The sequence below is a fragment of the Tenrec ecaudatus genome, chromosome 14, assembly GCF_050624435.1.
Source record: "Tenrec ecaudatus isolate mTenEca1 chromosome 14, mTenEca1.hap1, whole genome shotgun sequence".
Taxonomy (NCBI): domain Eukaryota; kingdom Metazoa; phylum Chordata; class Mammalia; order Afrosoricida; family Tenrecidae; genus Tenrec; species Tenrec ecaudatus.
In genome coordinates, this window is record NC_134543.1 from 105,866,612 (window position 1) to 105,885,320 (window position 18,709).

An 18,709-nucleotide genomic window follows, 5' to 3' on the forward strand; every position below is an offset into this window, starting at 1 on the left:
TCGAGTTGCAGGTGCAGTCAGTTGCTTTCCTGACCTCACAGTGTCTCTAAAGGCCCATGAATCAGAGTGTGTGAGCTCTTGGTGGGAGGCCCTTTCCCCAGGGCTAGCCTCGGGCCCGGCACTAGGAGGCACTCCAGAAGCATTTGCAGACTGAGACTGGATGGGTAGATTGGGGCAAAATTATGCTATCTTCAAGGCCAGGTAATAAAGGAGGAAGTCAAAGCTTTGAAAATGATCCCCCTTATTATGCTCATTCCCCCTTTAACGCCGGCAACAGCAGGTAGAGGAGGTGGCTTCAGCAGGAGGTCGAAGGTCAGAGGATTTTGGATCACTGCAGCGCTAATCTGTGCAATAGTCCAGAAGAGACCGTGCCAGAAGGACGGTGGCCTGCCATTCTCACAGGTGATCCGCCCACATCACTTGGATGGACCTGAGTCCGTGAGGACAGACATAGAAGGAGCAGGACAGAGGCTGCTGACCAAGCCAGGCCTCAGCCACACTCCTACCCCAACGCTGCAGGCAACCGCTCAAACATGAGTGTGCCTGCCACCCCCTGTGCAGTCGCAGTGTGATCCAATCAAAGCCAGACCGGACTTTGAAAAACAAATATTTATGCTCAGTGAGGATGAATGGGCTACTGGTTATCACGGTCCGATGTGCAGGATTCTGGTAACAGGGTCATGTTAGTTTTCTACGGCTGCATCTCGAACCCACTTTGCTATTAACTCTATGTCAGGCTTCATGAGATTTCCTCCTTTTGTTAGTTGGGCTTGACCAGATGACATCCATTCATGCCACTGACGTGTGTGTAAGCTGAACCCCAGTTTTTCAGCACATTTTTGTGCTGAAAAACTTGGCTTATACACGAGTATATACGGTAACTTTCCTCTAGTTCTTAAATGCTTCCCCCCCCCCACCTTGCAAATCTGGCTAGACCAGAGGACATACATTGGTACAGATAGCAACAGGAAACACAGGGAATTCAGGACAGATGACTCCTTCAGGACTAGTGGTGAGAGTGGTGATGCTTGGAGGGTGGAGAGAATGTGGGGTAGAAAGGGGGAAATGATTACAAGGATCTACGTATAGCCTCCTCCCTGGGGGAGGGACAGCAGACAAGAGGGCCGGGGGTGGGAGGAGACATCGGACAGTGTAACATGTGACAAAATAATAATTTATAAATTATGAAGGGTTCATGAGGTAGGGGGGAGTGGAGAGGGAGGGGGAAAATGAGCAGCCGATATTAAGGGCTCAAGTAGAAGGCAAATGTCTTGAGAATGATGATGGTAACAAATGTACATGTGTGCTTGACACAATGGATGGATGTATGGATTGGGATAAGAATTGTACGAGCCCCAATAAAATGATTTTTAAAAACCCATCTATTTTGGGCAGTACACAATTGAATCCATAATACCTCCACAAAGTGTCTGTTTAAAAAAGGTAATTCATACTGAATATGGAATTTTTGAAAATCTCAGGACAACAAAATAATTATTACTTCATATTTATGGTCTCCGAGTCGGAGTAATAAAACCCAATAGGACAAACGAGTTGCCCAACAGGATTCCCAAGGCTTTAAATCTTTTTAAAAGTTTTTTTTAATCTCATATTCATTCTCACTATTCAAAACACGACACAATTGGAAATCCAAGTAAGATACAGGAATTCCATACATGCAGAAATGGGAAGAATTAAACAAAAAGACTTCTTTCCCTTCTGTGCATCATTTTCTGATTCTTAGACGGCTTGAGAATAAGTAAAAATCTCTTTAATACGTTTTACATGAGGGGAAGGGGACGGTGGGGGAGAAAGGGAGATCTTCATATAACCCCCTCCCTGGGGGACAGACAACAGGAAAGTGGGTGAAGGGAGACATCAAACAGTGTAAGACATGACAAATTTATAAATTATCAACGGTTCCTGAGGGACGGAGGGGAGGGGGAATGAGGAGCTGATACCCAGGGCTCAAGTAGAAAAAAAATGTTTTGAGAATGATGACGGCAACAAATGTACAATTGTGCTGGACACAATGGATGTGTGTATGGATTGTGATAAGAGCTGTATGAGCCCCCCCCCAAAAGTGATTTTTAAAAAGACATTTTGCATAGAGTATTTCACTGATACATAGTAAGCAAGGGACAAGGTGGGGGGAGGGGGAAAGCCCTGCCTCTCCTGTAGGGCATGAGACAACAATTCAACACTAACATGTCAAATCTCTAGAACTACCAGGGCTCCTCCGCCTCCACAGTGGATATCATTAAAGGTCCAAGAATCTGGAAAAGAAACTGAGAAGGCATTTGTCATGCCCTTGAGGTTGCACAACCCCACCTCCTTCAACTGAAAACCTTGGTGATTTCCACCATCAGCTACCTCTTCCCACCCACACGGTCGGCTTCCTCTTTTCACTGTTCCTCAAGAAGGTTGGTGAGGGCCCTGACTTGCCGCCTAATGGCTCAAAAAAAAAACCCAAAACAAAACGAAACACCTCACTGCCATCGAGTTGATGCCAACTCATAGTGACCCTGTAGAACCGGGTAGATTTGCCCCTGGGAGTTTGATCTTTCCCCCAAGGATCAGCTGGTGGTTTTGAACTGCTAACCTTGTGGACCACAGCCCAACAGATCACCACTGTGCCACCGAGGCACACAATTACAGCCCTTTATGTTCTCCAGGTGGCGGGCTTTCTTAGTGAGCCCACATCTCATTCTCATATTTTATAGTCAATAGGTTTAATTTTCTAAACTGGGCCCAGAGGCCATAGAGTCACAAACAAAACACCCAACCCTGAATTGCTACCGTTTATCTTCCAAGTGTCTATAGCGCTTCCAAGTGTCTTCGAAGTGACTCCAAAGTGTCTAAAGTGCCTTGGCCTTTGTATTCCCTACCCACAAAACGGTGCAACTCGAGCCTCATAAACGTGTGGTCAACACTAGCCCATTACACCATCCATTCCATTTACCAAGTGCCTACTACCTGCTAGGTACCAACCATTCCAGTGTGCTTAACTCTGCTGCTATTACTAACTAGTCATCTCCACGAGTCACCAGCGCAAAAACAATTACCTAAACAGCAGAAGGAAGAGTGTCTTGACCCAGAACTTTACAAAAAGAAAATTCTCCTTGAAGAGATTCAGGAAGCAAGAAGGTCCGGGTTCCTTCTGGATGCTTCTCGGAGCAATCCTCGGGAGCTCGGAGGTCTCTGGGAGTCTCTTCTTGGCCGTGGAAATCTGAAAACGCTGCGAGCGCATTCCTAGGCTGGGGTTCTAGTTCTGCCCAGAACTCTTCCTCCTTCATCACCACGCTTAATCGTTCAGCACTTGAGTTCTGTCGAATACAATCGACCGGTTTGGGGCCCCTAAGTGGCTGGGGAACAACCAGCAGGCGCGACACACTTAGCATCTCCTCCGCAAGGTCAGACGCTAGATGGAGAAGCTTCCAGCTCAGAGCCTTCGGATGGGCAGCCCGTGCCCCAAGCTCAGCCGGACGCTGCAGATTGCAGGGCTCGAACTCACGGAGAAGCAAGATCATCACGGGACTTCAGCGAAAATGAAACGGATAGTGGGGGGGAAAGTCCCTCTTGCTAACCCGATGGGGCGCTGAGCTCTAGGCAACCGGTGACCGGGCCGCGGGTCGGGCCCTGATTGGCCGGGCGCGCCGCGAATATAAGCGAGCGCGCGCGGGCGGGCGGGCATTTCGGTGTGTCCCTGGCGCGGCGGTGCTGGTGGAACGTCGCTATGGCTCCCTTCTTCGCCTTGGCCCTGGTGGCCCTGTTCTCTCTACCCTGCCTGGATGCCGTGGAGCGTGAGTGTCCTCTGCGCATCTTCTCGTCCTCGCCGCCTCCCCCTCGGGCCTCTCCGGGACCCGGGTTCTTCTTCCCGGGCCGGGGCGCTGGTCCCGGGATGGGGAAATGACCGGAGGCAGGGGAGGGAGAAGGGGGGCGCACGCCCCTCGCCCCCTCCGCGGACAGTGGGGAGGGGGCCCGGCCGGCCCGAGCTGGGCGAGCCTGGACCAAGCGTCGGGGTGCTGAGAAACTTCAGCGGGGGGGCAGCGGGGAGGCGGGGAGGGTTTCTCTTTCGCTTCCGCGAGGAGCCCTAGTTCCCGAGGCGCAGCTGCAAGGGGAGCGGGAGGGCGTGGAGTTAGATTGTCCCCCAAGGCGCGGGGCTGCGCAGGAGGGGGGTGACTGTGATTGGGAGACAGGTGTTTGGGGTTTTGAGGACGCCCCGCGGGTAAGTGTGCCCGCGGCAGCTCTGCCGAGCGGCTCCCCTTCCCGAGGCCGGGGCGTTTTCCGGGCGCTTCCCCAAGCGCTCCTAAGCCACGGCTCTGCACGGGATCGAGCCCTTACTGCGCCTAACAGCTGCCCCACCGTTACCTCGTTTGCCCGTTTCCTCTTTTAATAAGCAGCGTCACAGCTAGCTCGGTATCGAGGGCTCGCTGTGCCCGGGACGTTAGAGCCCGTGTGGCAGGAGTCTCGGAAGTGCCCCCAAGGTGGTCATCTACACAATTTGCAGTCGAGGAAACAAAGCCCCAGAATGTTAGTCTCTTCAGCACACAAGACAATTGCAGATCATTCGGGTCGAAGTGCAGTCTGACCGGAGTCCGGGTGCCTTGGTGGTTGTGTGGACTGATAACCGCAAGGTTGGCGGTTCAAAACCACCAGCCCCTCGTGTGTCAAGCGTTGCAGCCCTACTCTGCCCTATAGGGTCCCTTACAGTCAGCATCCGCTCTTGTTTCCTTTCCTAGAGAGCAAGCCAGGCAGCCCGGGGGTCTCTGTTGGCTTTCACAGTTTGGCCCCTGCACTTGGTTCTTTCTGCTTTTACTTTCGGTTTTGAGAAAAGAAAAGCTTCATCCGACTCAGGGAGGTTGTAAAACCCGTGATAAAGAGTAATCCATTATGGTGACCAAGGCGGTCAAGGACGCTGTCGACCTAGGCCGCTTCCTGGGTGCCCTGCCCAGGATCAGTGCGCTGGGCCTGCCAAGGGAGGTGGTTTTTACCCCTCTGTCTTGAGGAAAATATTTTAAATGTAAATTACTCCTGAAGGGAGTCCTGGTGACACAATGCTTACGTGGAGGTCAGCGGTTCGAAAACACCAGCCACTCCTCTGGAGAGCGATGGGGCTTTCTGTTCCTGTAAAGAGCTAGCCTTGCGCAGTGGATGGATTGTGATAAGAGCTGTACGAGTCCCCAATAAAATGTAGTTTTTTAAAAAACTACTGATAGTAGAAGAAATGAAAAATGAAATAATAATAATTTTTAAAGTTCGTCTTAGAAACTCAGGGGCAATTCTCTCTCCTATAGGGTTGCTATGAGTCAGAACTGACTTAATAGCAGCGAGTGAGTTTTAATTTATAAAACAAAGCTTAAAACATGCATCATCACCATGATTGAAATTTCTTTTGATTAGATGCCATTTAAAAGAATAACTCCAATTTTTTAAAATGTGTTTCAATGACCAATTCAAGATACACAAGAAACCAGTAAGGTGATTGTCGCTGGTGGTGATGTTTTCCCTCCTGTCTGGTGTACGGGTTCTGTTTGTTTTACCAAACGCAGACATTTATCAGTTAAACTGCAGACACAGACTTTCACTCTTGGTCCCTTGATCTAGTTTTAAACGAATCTAACCCAAGTGAACTCTTGTGGCAATTTTCATTTGTGTTTCTCCCATGTTCCTCAGGTACTCCAAAGGTTCAGGTGTATTCTCGTCACCCGGCAGAGAATGGAAAACCGAACTTCTTGAATTGCTATGTGTCTGGGTTTCATCCACCCCAGATTACGGTTGATCTGTACAAGAACGGCCAGAAGATCACAGAGAAAGTAGAACGGTCCGACTTGGCCTTCAGCAATGACTGGTCGTTCTACCTTCTGGTCCACACCGAATTCGTTCCTAACGGGAAAGATGAGTGGGCCTGCCGTGTGGAGCACGTTACTCTCAAGGATCCCAAGATAGTTAAGTGGGGTGAGTTTTTTCACACTCTTTCTTTAACTACTGACAGCTGTATCTGAGTGTCGGCATGGCAGAAAGAAGCTGCCCTGATATTTTTTTAAACTCTGCGCACTTGGGTGATCAGGAAAGGTTATTGGAATTCTGATTAGGTACCAATAACATCCTGTGGATTCAGATCCCTGACCCAGTACTTTCCCTGCAGCGAGAACACTCCCAAGGTGCTTGCAGCCTGGCTCCTCCAGGCTTTCTTCACCGATGTGTAGATATGTAAGGGCAACGGACTGGCTTCAAGAGTATTTGTTTTGTAAGCCCAAGGAGTCCTGGTGGGATAGTAACTTATTCGTTGGGCTGCTAACTGCAAGTCAGCAGTTCAAACCCAACCCTGCTTCGCCTGAGAAATCTTTACTCCTGTAAAGATTTAGTCCCAGAAACCCAAAGGGACAGTTCCACCCTATCCTTGAGGATCCCTATGAGTGAATCCGACTCGATGGCAGTGGGTTGGGTTTTGGAGTCTAATGCCCGGACAATCCTGGACTCCTCCAGTGCTCTCTGGCTGGATTGGATCCCAGTGCATAGTTCGAAACAGTAGCCTACCTTGCCAGCCGTATTTAGGTATCTGCTATTACACAGTATTTTAAAAGTAACCGAGTTTATGTTTTGTTTCTCCCCCCTCCCCATTTTCATTTTCATAGATCGCGACAACTAACCAGAAGCAAGAGGTGAGTTTCCGACTGGGAGAAAAGCTTGTTTTGTTTTACTCTCCCTGGAACTAGAGACAGCTCTGACATGATAACGCTTCTGTACTGGGGGGTGAGGTGATACATTACTTGGGTTAGCATTTTAACAGGAAAGAAAGATCTGTGGGGCCCATCCCTTCTCCTCTGGAGAGGCCTCAACAAGGCATGTGTCCCCAGGGGTGGCCCTTCCAGCATCATTCCCCTCTCAAGGAGGACAGAGGAGCTACTAGTGTGAAGTGGAAGGCCTGAGGCAGGCAGTTAACCTGCCAGGGTTTGTTCTTTGTCCTGCCTTTTCCATGCTGGGCACTTCTGCTAAGAAGAGGGCCTTTAAAATGTTGTTGTTGCTCTCTTCCCGTGCATAGCAGTTCCTTTATTTTTTAGTCAGAAGAGTGACATGGTTCTGTAGATGTCCTATTCCTCCCTTCACTTGTTCAATGTCTTGTCTCAGTGTGGGCTCTATGGTGGCCCTCTGGAGGCTCTCAGCCCATGGGGAAAGGAGAGAAATGGAAACATGGTTAGAACTCTATGCACTGCTTTACTCTATAATGTCTCAGCAAGTTCTAAAGGGCATGAAAAGATTATTTGGGCTCTATCATCGGCAAAAGCCAACTTTTCAGTGAAATCCTCCAGAGTGCCTTGATGCTGAAAACCCGGTCCTATCTCCTATCACACTCTTAAGCCTGGGACATTGGTTTGAAAGCACAAAGAGGTACTGCGGTGACCTGTTCACTCAAAGTCACACAGTTACTGAGACGGCAGACCCACAGAACGCGAAAACCAGTATCTTTTCTCTTAAGGTCGGGGGGGCACCAATGGGATCAATGAATGGGATATGATTGTTTGTCGTTCTGGACAATGACCTGCAGCTCCTTCATTTATAAATGATGAGTTATATATACAGCAAAATGTAGCTAGTCAAGTTTTGGTGGTGAGACCTGTACTCCAAATAGAAAAAAAATGCATTCTTTGCTAATAAAACTTATTCTTTCTTTTTTTTTCCTTTTTAGCATTTAAAGAAACCCCATTTCGATTGGACTCATATCAGTTTTTTCCCTTCAATTTTATAAACTGTCCTCATGCTTTATACGGAGATCATCTTTCTTTGGGAGCCCCACTCCCAGGTGCGGGGTGTGAGAAAGTAGCGCTAGCAACCTGGCAGCATGGAGTTGGGAAAGAGAAAATTCAACACCAAGTTCCATAGTAACCTCTTGACCAAATCTGAGCTCTGCTATTCTGCACTCAAAGCTTGGCAATAAGGCATTTCTGTGTATTCATAATTAAACTCACATTTGCATGCTCTGCTTAGAAAAATTGACCCAAATTTAGAAAAAATGGCCAGAATTTTAGAAATTTGTAATAGTGGTTGAGATGTATCACATAAAACTCGTCTGCAAGTAAAAATTGGCAATGCATACTTGTATTTTGATTTTGTTTTACTAATAAAAAGCTACTCAACCCGATGCGCTCATTTTTATCACTCTCTCCCCCTCTTACCTTTTTGCTTTCAGACAGGGAAATGGTCGTTCATGTCACTTGGAGAAAAGTGCTGGCAGATCAGGATTCTGCCTTGTAGGCAGCAGTCTTTTTCTCTGGGTCAAGGCAGGAGTGTGCAGATTCCAAGGTGAGGGGTGGGGGGGGGGTCAAGCAAGTCTCCGAAGGGTCAAGGATTTCAGCAAGGGCAGAGGTGCAATGAAACAAAATACATCCTGACAAGATTCTAACAGGTATACCCAAAAAATAGGGTGGTAGAAAAATGGGTTCAGATGGTAACAGAAAAGCTTATGCACACACATATATACATACACAAACATATACATGGCCAAGGCTAGGAACAACTGAGCTAGAACGTAGGAAATGTCAATTATAACATTTAACAGTTGTTTTATGAAAAGCTACTTCGTTGCATGCTTTAGGCCCCTTTTGGGAGAGTCTGAGGAAATACAGGAGCTACATTAAGCCAATCACTTCACACTTCAAACTAAAATCTCTGCTAGTAATCAAAAAGAAGGTATTTTATACGAGGTGGCCATGGGGGAAATTTCATTCTCCTTCCATTCCATTTTCACACCAACTTTCTGAAGCATCCATGGAAGAACTGCTGAAACACAGTCACTTTCAGGAAAATACTCCCGACCCATTCATAAGCCTGTAAGAGCGTGCGTTATCTATGTACTGGAGCCACACACAAACTAGGGAGGAGGGGAAACCAGAGAAAGGTGATAGTAATTTGATGCAGGTGCTAGACTGCAGAGGCAGCTGGGAGGACCGCATATGTGATCTGACTAGAAGCGAAGACAGTAGGGAGAAGCTGGCCAGTCCCAGCCATGGTGTCGGGGAGCTCACCAAGGCCAAGAGGGAACATGAGTCTTGAGAGAGTTCAAAGATAAGCAGAAACGCAAAATTAGAACCCAGCAGTTTTCATCTAGAACTGCTCTGTTGACCTAAGGAGCTACAAGGAAAAACGAGATGAAAATGTGCCTGCGACTGGTGACTTCTGAGTAAGAATGGTGATCAGATCTTGACAGCTCTCACAGTCAGCCTGTTTACCCTCACCCCCCACCTTGGGCTTTCAGAACATCGGCATTTTCCTAGCTTCGGCCTTCCAGGTGCTGCTGACAGGTGTTACTTCTGATCCCACGTAGACGTGGAGACACAGAGACATATCTCACAGATACTGGAGCCCTGATGACACAGTAGTCACAGGTCGCGCTGCTATAACCACAAACCAGCAGTTTGAAATCACTGGCACCTCCACAAAGGGAGGAGGGAACGTTGTATCATTGTAAAGAGTTACAGTTCTCTCCTGCCCTCGAGAGTCACTATGAGTTGGAATCAACTTGATGGCAGTGAGTTTGGTTTGGTGCGCGCGCATGTGTGTGTTTAAAGCAAACTTTATCAATCTTTTTTTTCAGTCATAATTCTTTTTTTTTAACATTTTATTGGGGACTCATACAACTCTTATCACAATCCACACATACATCAATTGTATAAAGCACATCTGTACATTCTTTGCCCTCATCATTTTCAAAGCATTTGCTCTCCACCTAAGCCCTTTGCATCAGGTCCTCCTTTTTTCCCCTCCTGAGCCCTTGATAATTTATAAATCATTGTTTTGTCATATCTTGCCCTATCCGGCGTCTCCCTTCACCCCCTTTTCTGTTGTCCGTCCCCCAGGGAGGAGGTCACATGTAGATCAATCTCTTAAGGATTTTTTGTTCACAACTTCTCCAACCAGCCACCTCCCCCTCACCCCACCCCACCAAACAAGAAAAGGACCGGAAGGGTACACAGAAAAGCTTTCACAATGTACACCTAGGGGGATGGGGGCAAAATGGCAAGAGACAGACGAGGGCAAACTTTTCATTCCATTTGATTTTCATCTTAACGATAGACATATATTTACATTTTACTTTTGTATAGAGCTTCTATTGCAGCTGTAACAAATTTAATTACCACACATTGAATAGCTTAAAACAAGACAAATATATTATCTTACAGCTCTGTAAGTTGGAAGCCAGAAACAGGCTAAAATTAAGGCATTGATGGGTTGGTAGTCCCTTCTGGATCATCATCCTCAAAACATTTGCTTTCTAGTTGAGCCCTTGGTATCAGCTCCTCATTTCTCCCCCTCCCCCTCCCTCACAAACCCTTGGTAAATTATAAATTATTTTTGTCATGTTTTACACTGTCTGATGTCTCCCTTCACCCACTTTTCTGTTGTCCTTCCCCCAGGGAGGGTGTTATAAGTAGATCCTTGTGATTGGTTCCCTCTTTCTCCCCCACCGCTCCTCCCCCCTCCCAGTATCACCATTCTTACCACTGGTCCTGAAGGGATCATCTGTTCTGGATTCCCTGTGTTTCCAGTTCCTATCTGTACCAGTGTACATCCTCTAGTCTAGCCGGATTTGTAAGGTAAAATTGGGTCATAAATGGGTGCATAAGCAAATGTGGCGAAGAAAGCTGATGGTGGCCGGCTATCAAAAGAGATAGCGTCTGGGGTCTTAAAGGCTTGAAGGTAAGCAAGCGGCCATCTAGCTCAGAAGCAAAAAAGCTCACATGAAAAAAGCACACCAGCCTGTGCAATCATGAGGTGTCGAAGGGATCAGGTATAAGTAATCATCAGAACAAAAAAAAAATCTTACCAGAGTGAATGAAGGGGGAAGTGCAGAGTGGAGACCCAAAGTCCACTTGTTGGCCACTGGAGATCCCCTTGCAGAGGAGTCTAGGGGAGGAGATGAGTCAGTCAGGGTGCGATGTAGCACTAATGAAGAATACAGCTTTCCTCCAGTTCCTAAATGCTTCCTCCCCCCCACTCCCAACTATCATGATCCGCATTCTACCTTGCAAGTTTGGATAGAGCAGAGGATGTACATTGGTGCATATAGGAGCTGGAGGCACGGGGAATCCAGGGCGGATGATCCCTTCAGGACCAGGGGTGTGAATGGCGATACTAGGAGGGTAGAGGGAGAGGGGGTGGGAAAGAGGGAACCGATTATAAGGATCTACAAGTGACCTCCTCCCTGGGGGATGGACAACAGAAAAGGGGGTGAAGGGAGACGTTGGACAGGGCAAGATATGACAAAACAATGATTTATAAATTATCAAGCACTCAGGAGGGAGGGGCGGGGGGAGGGGGGAAAGAGGGGAAAAAAGAGAACTTGATGCAAAGGACTTAGGTGGAGAACAAATGCTTTGAAAATGATGAGGGCAAAGCATGTACAGATGTGCTTTACACAATTGATGTATGTATATGTATGGATTGTGATAAGAGTTGTATGAGCCCCTAATAAAATATTTTTTAAAAAAACAATACAGATTAAAAAAAATAACACAGAATGATAAATCATAGGAAACTTTAATGAACTGTAATGACTGAATTATGCCATGAATCATCTTTTGTATTATTAAAGTTATTATTATGCATTGTTTTCGTTAGCAAACCATCCCATGACAATGGATCATGTAGAGAAGAATGTTAAGAAAAGAAAATATAGTGAGGATTTTTATAGTATGGTTTCACATATATCATTACAGCAGGAATTGAGAAACTGCAATGTGTTATTTGTTGTGAAGTTCTAGCAGCTGAATCTATGAAGCCAACAAACTAAAAGGCCATTTTGATAGCAAGCATCCGAGCTTTGCCAGCAAGGATACCAACTGTTTTAGAAGCGAAGCTGATGGACTCAAGAAAGCCAGACTTGACACTGGTGGCAAGTAGCACAAATAAAACGTAGCAGCCATTGAAGCTTCAAAAAAAAATTGGGGTCATGATAGTGAGAGGGGGAAGGAAGCATTTAAGAACTAGAGGAAAGTTGTAGGTTTGGCTCCTCTGCTTCCCATGACCCTTCTGTAAGGGGATGTCCAGTTGCCTATAGATGGGCTTTGGGTCTCCACTCTGCATTCCCCCTCATTCACATTGATATGATTTTTTTGTTCTGCATCTTTGATGCCTGATACCTGATGCCATCGACACCTCATGGTCACGCAGGCTGGTGTGCTTCTTCCAGGTGGCCTTTGTTGCTTCTCTTTGGCAAGTATTTTACCCCAATCTCCTTATCTATAAAATGAGAATAATGCAAAAAGAGCACCTGATGCAAAGGGCTTAAGTGGAGAGCAAATGCTTTGCAAATGATGAGGGCAAAGAATCTACAGATGTGCTTTATACAATTGATGTGTGTATATGTATGGATTGTGATAAGAGTTGTATGAGCCCCTAATAAAATGTTTTAAAAACAAAAAGAAGAAGGAGAAGGAGAAGAAGATATATTTAAGGCCTAGCTCATGACCTTGAAGAGCAGATGCTGAACAGCTGATCCCATGCTGGATGGTGAGCTTTCTGAGGAAAGGGGCTACCTCATTATGAATGAATAACTGTTTGCTGAACTAAGTTGTTTGTTGTACTAAAAAAATGAGAATAATGCCTATCTTCTTGGTTCTGTGGACTGAATCTCAAACTTTAATGTACATATAGATGAGCTGGAATCTTGTTAAAATGCAGATTCTGTTGCCAAATCTAGGGCGGAGACTGAGAACCTGTATTTCTTATGTCCTTGCTGCTAAGTTCAGTATCACCCTTCAACTAAGTAACAAGAAATTAGATATGCAATGTTTGCAAAACCCTGACACAAATATCCTTTTCAGTGTGAACTCCTACCTTCTCCAGGGAACCAGATTTTCTATGCAGATGAGCCCATTTCTCACTAAGCTGCGGAACACCTAGGTTTCTTCTGCTGAATTTTTCCACTTGAATTTCTTCTTATTTTTTTAATGTGGCCTATAGTTTTATTTTATTTTAAATTTATTACTAATTGGGATTTAATACATATATAATATCATCCCACAGTTCAATCACATCAAATAGAATTGTACAAATGCTACCACATCAGCTTCCAGACATTCTTTTTCTATACGGACTCCTTGACAACGACTTTCTTTTTTTAAATAGTTGTATGGGCCCATAATCCACATATTATACAATTCAAACATTCAATCATATCAAGAAGAGTTGTACAATCATTACCACAATTTTAGCCCATTTTCTTCTTTTTTGCATTCACTGTTATTAGCTTCTTACACTTGAATTTATTCCATACTTTCTCCCCCCCTTAACTTCCATTTTCCCCATTTTCATTCTCGTCGTCTTCTTTTTCTTCTTGAGGGGGTATAATAGCAATACCAAGCCTCTGTACTTTTAGCAGTTATAATTTTGAGACCATGCTCCTCTGCTGTATTTATTTACAATCCCGTGGTTTAAATCCATGACCACAGTCAAGTTTACAACAGTCTTTCATCCTTTACCATCGTTATGAGCTCTTTGTCACTCCCAAGCCGACTCTGCCATAACGCTAGGAAACTATTAGTCTAGTCACTGTGGATTCCCTGTCTTGGATTTCATCCGTTGCTTTAAAAGAGGAAATTCATATAGGCAGAAAGAGACAAAATAAAACAAAAATCACTTGTGAATCCCAGTTGTCTGGGAAGAAATCCTTATCTCGCTGTTCATTTTCTGATGGGTAGTTTTGCTGTGTTTTGTTTTTAATTTTAAATCATTTACTTTATTTTGCTGTTTTATATAAGCAAGCTCTCATTAAACCAACCACAGATCCATCTTTATATTTTAAGAAATTTCATCTACACAGTGGCATTGAAACATAGTTATCACACATTTCTTCATTTAATGCTGTACAGACAAAGTGGTAACTGGTGGGTAGTTTTTTTTCAGATTTTTGTGGTATACATACCCAAGTTTCATTATTTTAAAAAGGCTATTATTATTATTTATTAAAGAAATAACCTTAGAAATAATTCTCTGTTTTTTCACTATCTAATGATAACTTTATAATCATCATTTTTCACTATCTAAACATAATTGTGCGTTGATGCAGGACTGGGCGATATTTCACTCCATTGTACATAGTGTCCCTATGGCTCAGAGTTGACTCAATGACACCTGACAGACGAAAAATATCATAAATGAAAGTAATTCTGAGAACTGGGAAACACGTTGCCTTTTCTTATCAACAACCGGTTTTGCAGTATATCTGGGCTGTTGCTCTTTAGTTGTCTTTCTCATATTATAAAAGCCAAGGTTTTAAAATATAGATCTACTTAGTCTTGCCTCTCCCCAGACTCTAGATTTTTAGAGAGAGACAGACAGAAAAAATTGAAGACAAACATTCTGGGTCACAGGTATCCTAAAAGGTCACAAATAAACTATTTATGAAAATCCCTGGAGGTGCAAACTTAAGCAGGAAAACTCTCCTGGTATTTTGAAGTTCGACAAGAGGGGTGAACAAACTAGTAGGTGTCATTAAGAGGAACCGTTGCTCATCCGTGCCCCAGTTACTCTGCTTTAAATGCTCCGCAGCCATCATCTCCTCTTTGACCCTCTCAAAACCAGAGGTGATTAAAAAGTCTTCACGTAGAACCTACAACGGTTTCTTTTCAAGAAACGGCGGAGCTATTTCTTTCTGGGGATGCTCACAGACCCAAGTGAAACCCATAGTGACGGTCAGGATCGCTACCGCCCAGTCCCCCAGAGGCCACTTCCTCTTCTTACTGTTTTCACTTAGAAAACACCAGAGAGGACTCCTGCTGCCACACAATGACACAGTGCTGCTGCTGTTGTTTTTAAGTGGTCTTCCAGGTAGCCTTAGCTCTCTGCAGGTGGTGCATTTCCACTGGAAAGCCCATGAATATCTTAGGTTATAAAAGCAGGCCCTGAGACAACTCCAGGGGGGCCAGGACATAGTAAGAAAGCACTCCAGAAAAACCAGTAAAGGACAGGGGGAAGCAGGACAGGGAATGGGAAGTAAGTCCCCCATTCCGTTGGCTCACAAAGGGCGTTCTAGAACCAAAGAACACACTTCCAAGTTTGTTCTGCCCCCACAGTGAAGCCTCTGTGTTTGGTACTCCCCATCAAACTCTGGGGCTGTAAGTTGCCAAGGTATGGAGGATGGTGTGACATCTAGAGTCCCCAGAGGCATGTCCAGTTTTCTCTCAGGGGCTGAGGTGATCTGCAAAATATGCAAAAGTTGTACACTGGTGCCAAGCGCTGCTACCTGGGTGGGGCAGCAGTCATCGACTGTGCGTTTCCTGTTAACTGCTTGTGTTAGGCCCACAGCACAAGCAACCCCCAGTTCCACTAAAATGTTACATGACGGAGGGCTTGGTATCAAGGTTTGACTGCCATTGGACTCAGAGCTGAGTTTGAGCCCTAGTTCCATAAGAGGAATTGGAAAAGTCATTTTACTACCTTGACCTTTTGTCACCATACCAATAAAATGAGATAAATATTCTTATAGCCATCAAAATGTGTTCAGTTAATCAACCAATCATTTATTCCTTCATAAACATGGATGGTCTGCTGTGTGCCAGGTCCTGTCCCGGGGCTATTGGAGATGGCAATGAGAAGGTCCCTGTCAACTATAAAGTGTTTTTTTTTTTATTTTATTAGGGACTCATACAACTCTTATCACAATCCATACATATACATATATCAATTGTGTAAAGCACATCTGTACATTCTTTGTCGTCATCATTTTCAAAGCATTTGGTCTCCACTTAAGCCCTTTGCATCAAGTCCTCTTTTTCCCCTCCCTCCCTGCTCCCCCTCCCTCATGAGCCCTTGATAATTTAGAAATTGTTATTTTGTCATATCTTGACCTGTCCGATATCTCCCTTCACCCCCTTTTCTGTCATCCATCCCCCACTGTAATGGTTTTTCACTCACAGCATTGTCAGTAGAAGAAAGAAATTTCCCCAAAGCCACAGTAGAAAGACACCGTAAAACCTGCAAAAGTCATAGCTAGTGTAAGGCAGAAATCTGTCAGAGATGAAAAATCAAATATTATCCATTCACATTAACCATACATCACACTTAATTCTAGCCCCAGTTTAAGAACAGGTAGTTCTGATTACAAGAATCTACGTATAGCCTCCTCCCTGGGGGAGGGACAGCAAAAAAGAAGGCGGGGGAGACATCAGACTAATATATGACAAAATAATAATATATGAATGATGAAGGGTGAATGATGAAGGGTTCATGAGGTAGGGGGAGTGGGGAGGGAGGGGGAAAATGAGCAGCAGATATTAAGGGCTCAAGTAGAAAGCAAATGTTTTGAGAATGATGATGGCAACAAACATACATATGTTCTTGACACAATGGATGGATGTATGGATTGTGATAAGAATTGTATGAGCCCCCAATAAAATGATTTAAAAATAAATAAATAAATGAAATCAACCAAAAAAAGATGAAAATCAATAGCATAGCACAAAATGTTATGAAATATAGAAAGAAAATGGAATTTATTGTATAAACACAATTCACAATAAAAAAGTTTTTAAAAGTAAAAAAAAAAAAGAACAGTTAGTTCTTATTACACGGCCCTACTTGATGCTTGCCCTCATGAAGAGATCACTTGCCCTCATGAAGAGATCACTTGATGCTTGCCCTCATGAAGAGATGGGTGCTATAGTGAAGTGTGGTGCCAAGTTATCAGAATAGTGTCTGAGGTCGTAAAGGCATGTCTTCAAGCAAGCAGCCATCTAGGTAAGGTGTCAACTAAGTCCGCATGGAAGAAGTATACCAGCCTGTGTGATCTAAGGATTGTAAATAAAAATCCAAATCCAAAGGAGGGAATGGTATCAGACCTTACATTGTGACCACGTTAGTTTTCAGAAGGCCATAGGAGACAGTAGAAGGCTAAAATCCACTTGCAGGGTCCCCACATGGATTAAGTGTCTGCTGAATCTCCTCTGACCGCAGTCCAGCGATGAGAACAGCCTTGTTGTCAGACAGACAGCTTTGTAAAGTCCATCACGGCAGATGTAGTTGGGTTGAAATGTAATGCTTTATCATTTGGTGTCCCCTTGGGCCTATTTTAGGTTGTTTCAGTTTTTAGTATCTTCTGCTTTCTTTTTGGTTGAGGCTTTCTATGTTTTGTCTTGTCTTTTTTGTTTGGTTTGGTATGGTTTTCTGTGGTGGAAAAAGAAAAAGAAACTAGGCAAGAGGTCTTCATGCTACAGGAAACAAGATTCAATCTGGAGGCAGAGCCCTCTTCGACAGCCTCAGGATTCCTGGGAATGATCTCCTTATTGGGGGAATTAATAAAGTTTAATTGTATGCTCAGGAATTTCCAGTTCTGTTTGAGTCCCAGTTCATCCACTTTAATTTTCTCTCTTAACTTCTCCTGGCCTCAGTTAGCTACTGGATTGCCACAATTTGAGAAGGGAGTACTCAAGGTCAAACTTGGCCAACTGAAGGGCCAGACTCCATCTAGACGTACAGTGTGGGTTAGAGGTTTCAACTCCACTCAAATCCAATGCCCTCCTTTTTATGACAACTTGCCCAGGGCCTTTCTAGACAGGTGGCAGCAATCGAAGCCGAGAGGCTTGCTGTGTTGGTGGTGTATTTAGATCTAGCGTTGCTGGGAGAAAAATGGGGCTTTCTACTCCCTTGACGTGTTGCCCCGGGGGGGGGGGCAGTTGTGTTCTGTCCTGTAGCGTGGCTCTGGAATGGACTTGATGGCAGCAGCGAGAGCTTTTATTGCTGGTTTTCATGTGATTCTCTGAAAAGGTGAAACTCTTGAGGCTTTCCAAAACCAGACAAACAAAATACCAAAATACACCTTTCTTTGATTTGCTTGGTAGTGGTGCTTCTGGAAAATTCAGTGTATGTAGACCTGCCACATAATAATCCTATTGTCATTAAGTGGTTTCACTTCTTAGCAACATGATAAGACACAGCAGAACTTCCCCATAGGGTTGTTGTTGTTTTTGTTTTTTTTTAGAAAGCAGACTGCCACATCTTACTTCCCTGGAGTGGCTGGTGGGTGTCAATGGCCCCTCTTTTGATTGGATGCCGAGCGTTTTGACAACTAGGCCTCCAAGGCTCATAGTAGCTGGTCAATAAATATTCAAGCAAGAAAACACCGGAAAAAGAAAGCACGTTTTTATATGGGACTGTAAACCCACATTATAAGCAGTTTTTCATATTAGTGGATGGGGGTGGGGTGGGGTGGGGTGGTGGAAATCTCTGCCCCAGAAGAGATTTAGGTGGTGCCTGCCTACCACAACCGAATGCTCTGAAAAGGGTGACATGAGTGAGCATGTCCTGGCTTGAGCGCGAGAAAAGGTGGAACAGAACTTCAGACTCTGAAAGAGACCAAGTTCCCTGGTCAGTTAGAAACTGGAGGACCCTCCACAAGACTGTGGATCTTAGTCACCATTCCAGTCTGGACATGAACTCGACTCAGCGCTCCATTTTCAGCCACGTAATACTGTGTTACACCCCGTGGAACTAGCAACCATTTGAGGTCCCAGGGGCAAGCATTAGGCCAGGACGAAGTTCCAAGTTCGGGAGGGTCAGGAAAAGAATGAGGACGATAACAGGGCAGGAGGAAGCGGGCTAAGGGAGGGGCTGCAGGAAACGCCCTGAAACAAGCGCATGATTGTTAGAGACCCAAACCTGACCATCAGTTCGGCTACCCTTCACCCAATTCAGAAGGAAAAGTTTTTCTTAA

The 18,709-nt window shown here is 45.0% G+C and overlaps 1 protein-coding gene across 1 annotated transcript; it reads left to right on the forward strand.

The window, feature by feature from the left end:
- The first annotated feature begins 3,686 nt into the window (after positions 1 to 3,686).
- On the forward strand, positions 3,687 to 8,143 carry B2M (beta-2-microglobulin). The gene is made up of 4 exons (XM_075531227.1): positions 3,687 to 3,803; positions 5,677 to 5,958; positions 6,639 to 6,665; positions 7,691 to 8,143. The coding sequence occupies exons 1-3, from the start codon at positions 3,737 to 3,739 to the stop codon at positions 6,650 to 6,652; spliced, it is 363 nt and encodes a 120-aa protein (XP_075387342.1). The 5' UTR covers positions 3,687 to 3,736; the 3' UTR covers positions 6,653 to 6,665; positions 7,691 to 8,143.
- The last annotated feature ends 10,566 nt before the right edge of the window (positions 8,144 to 18,709 follow it).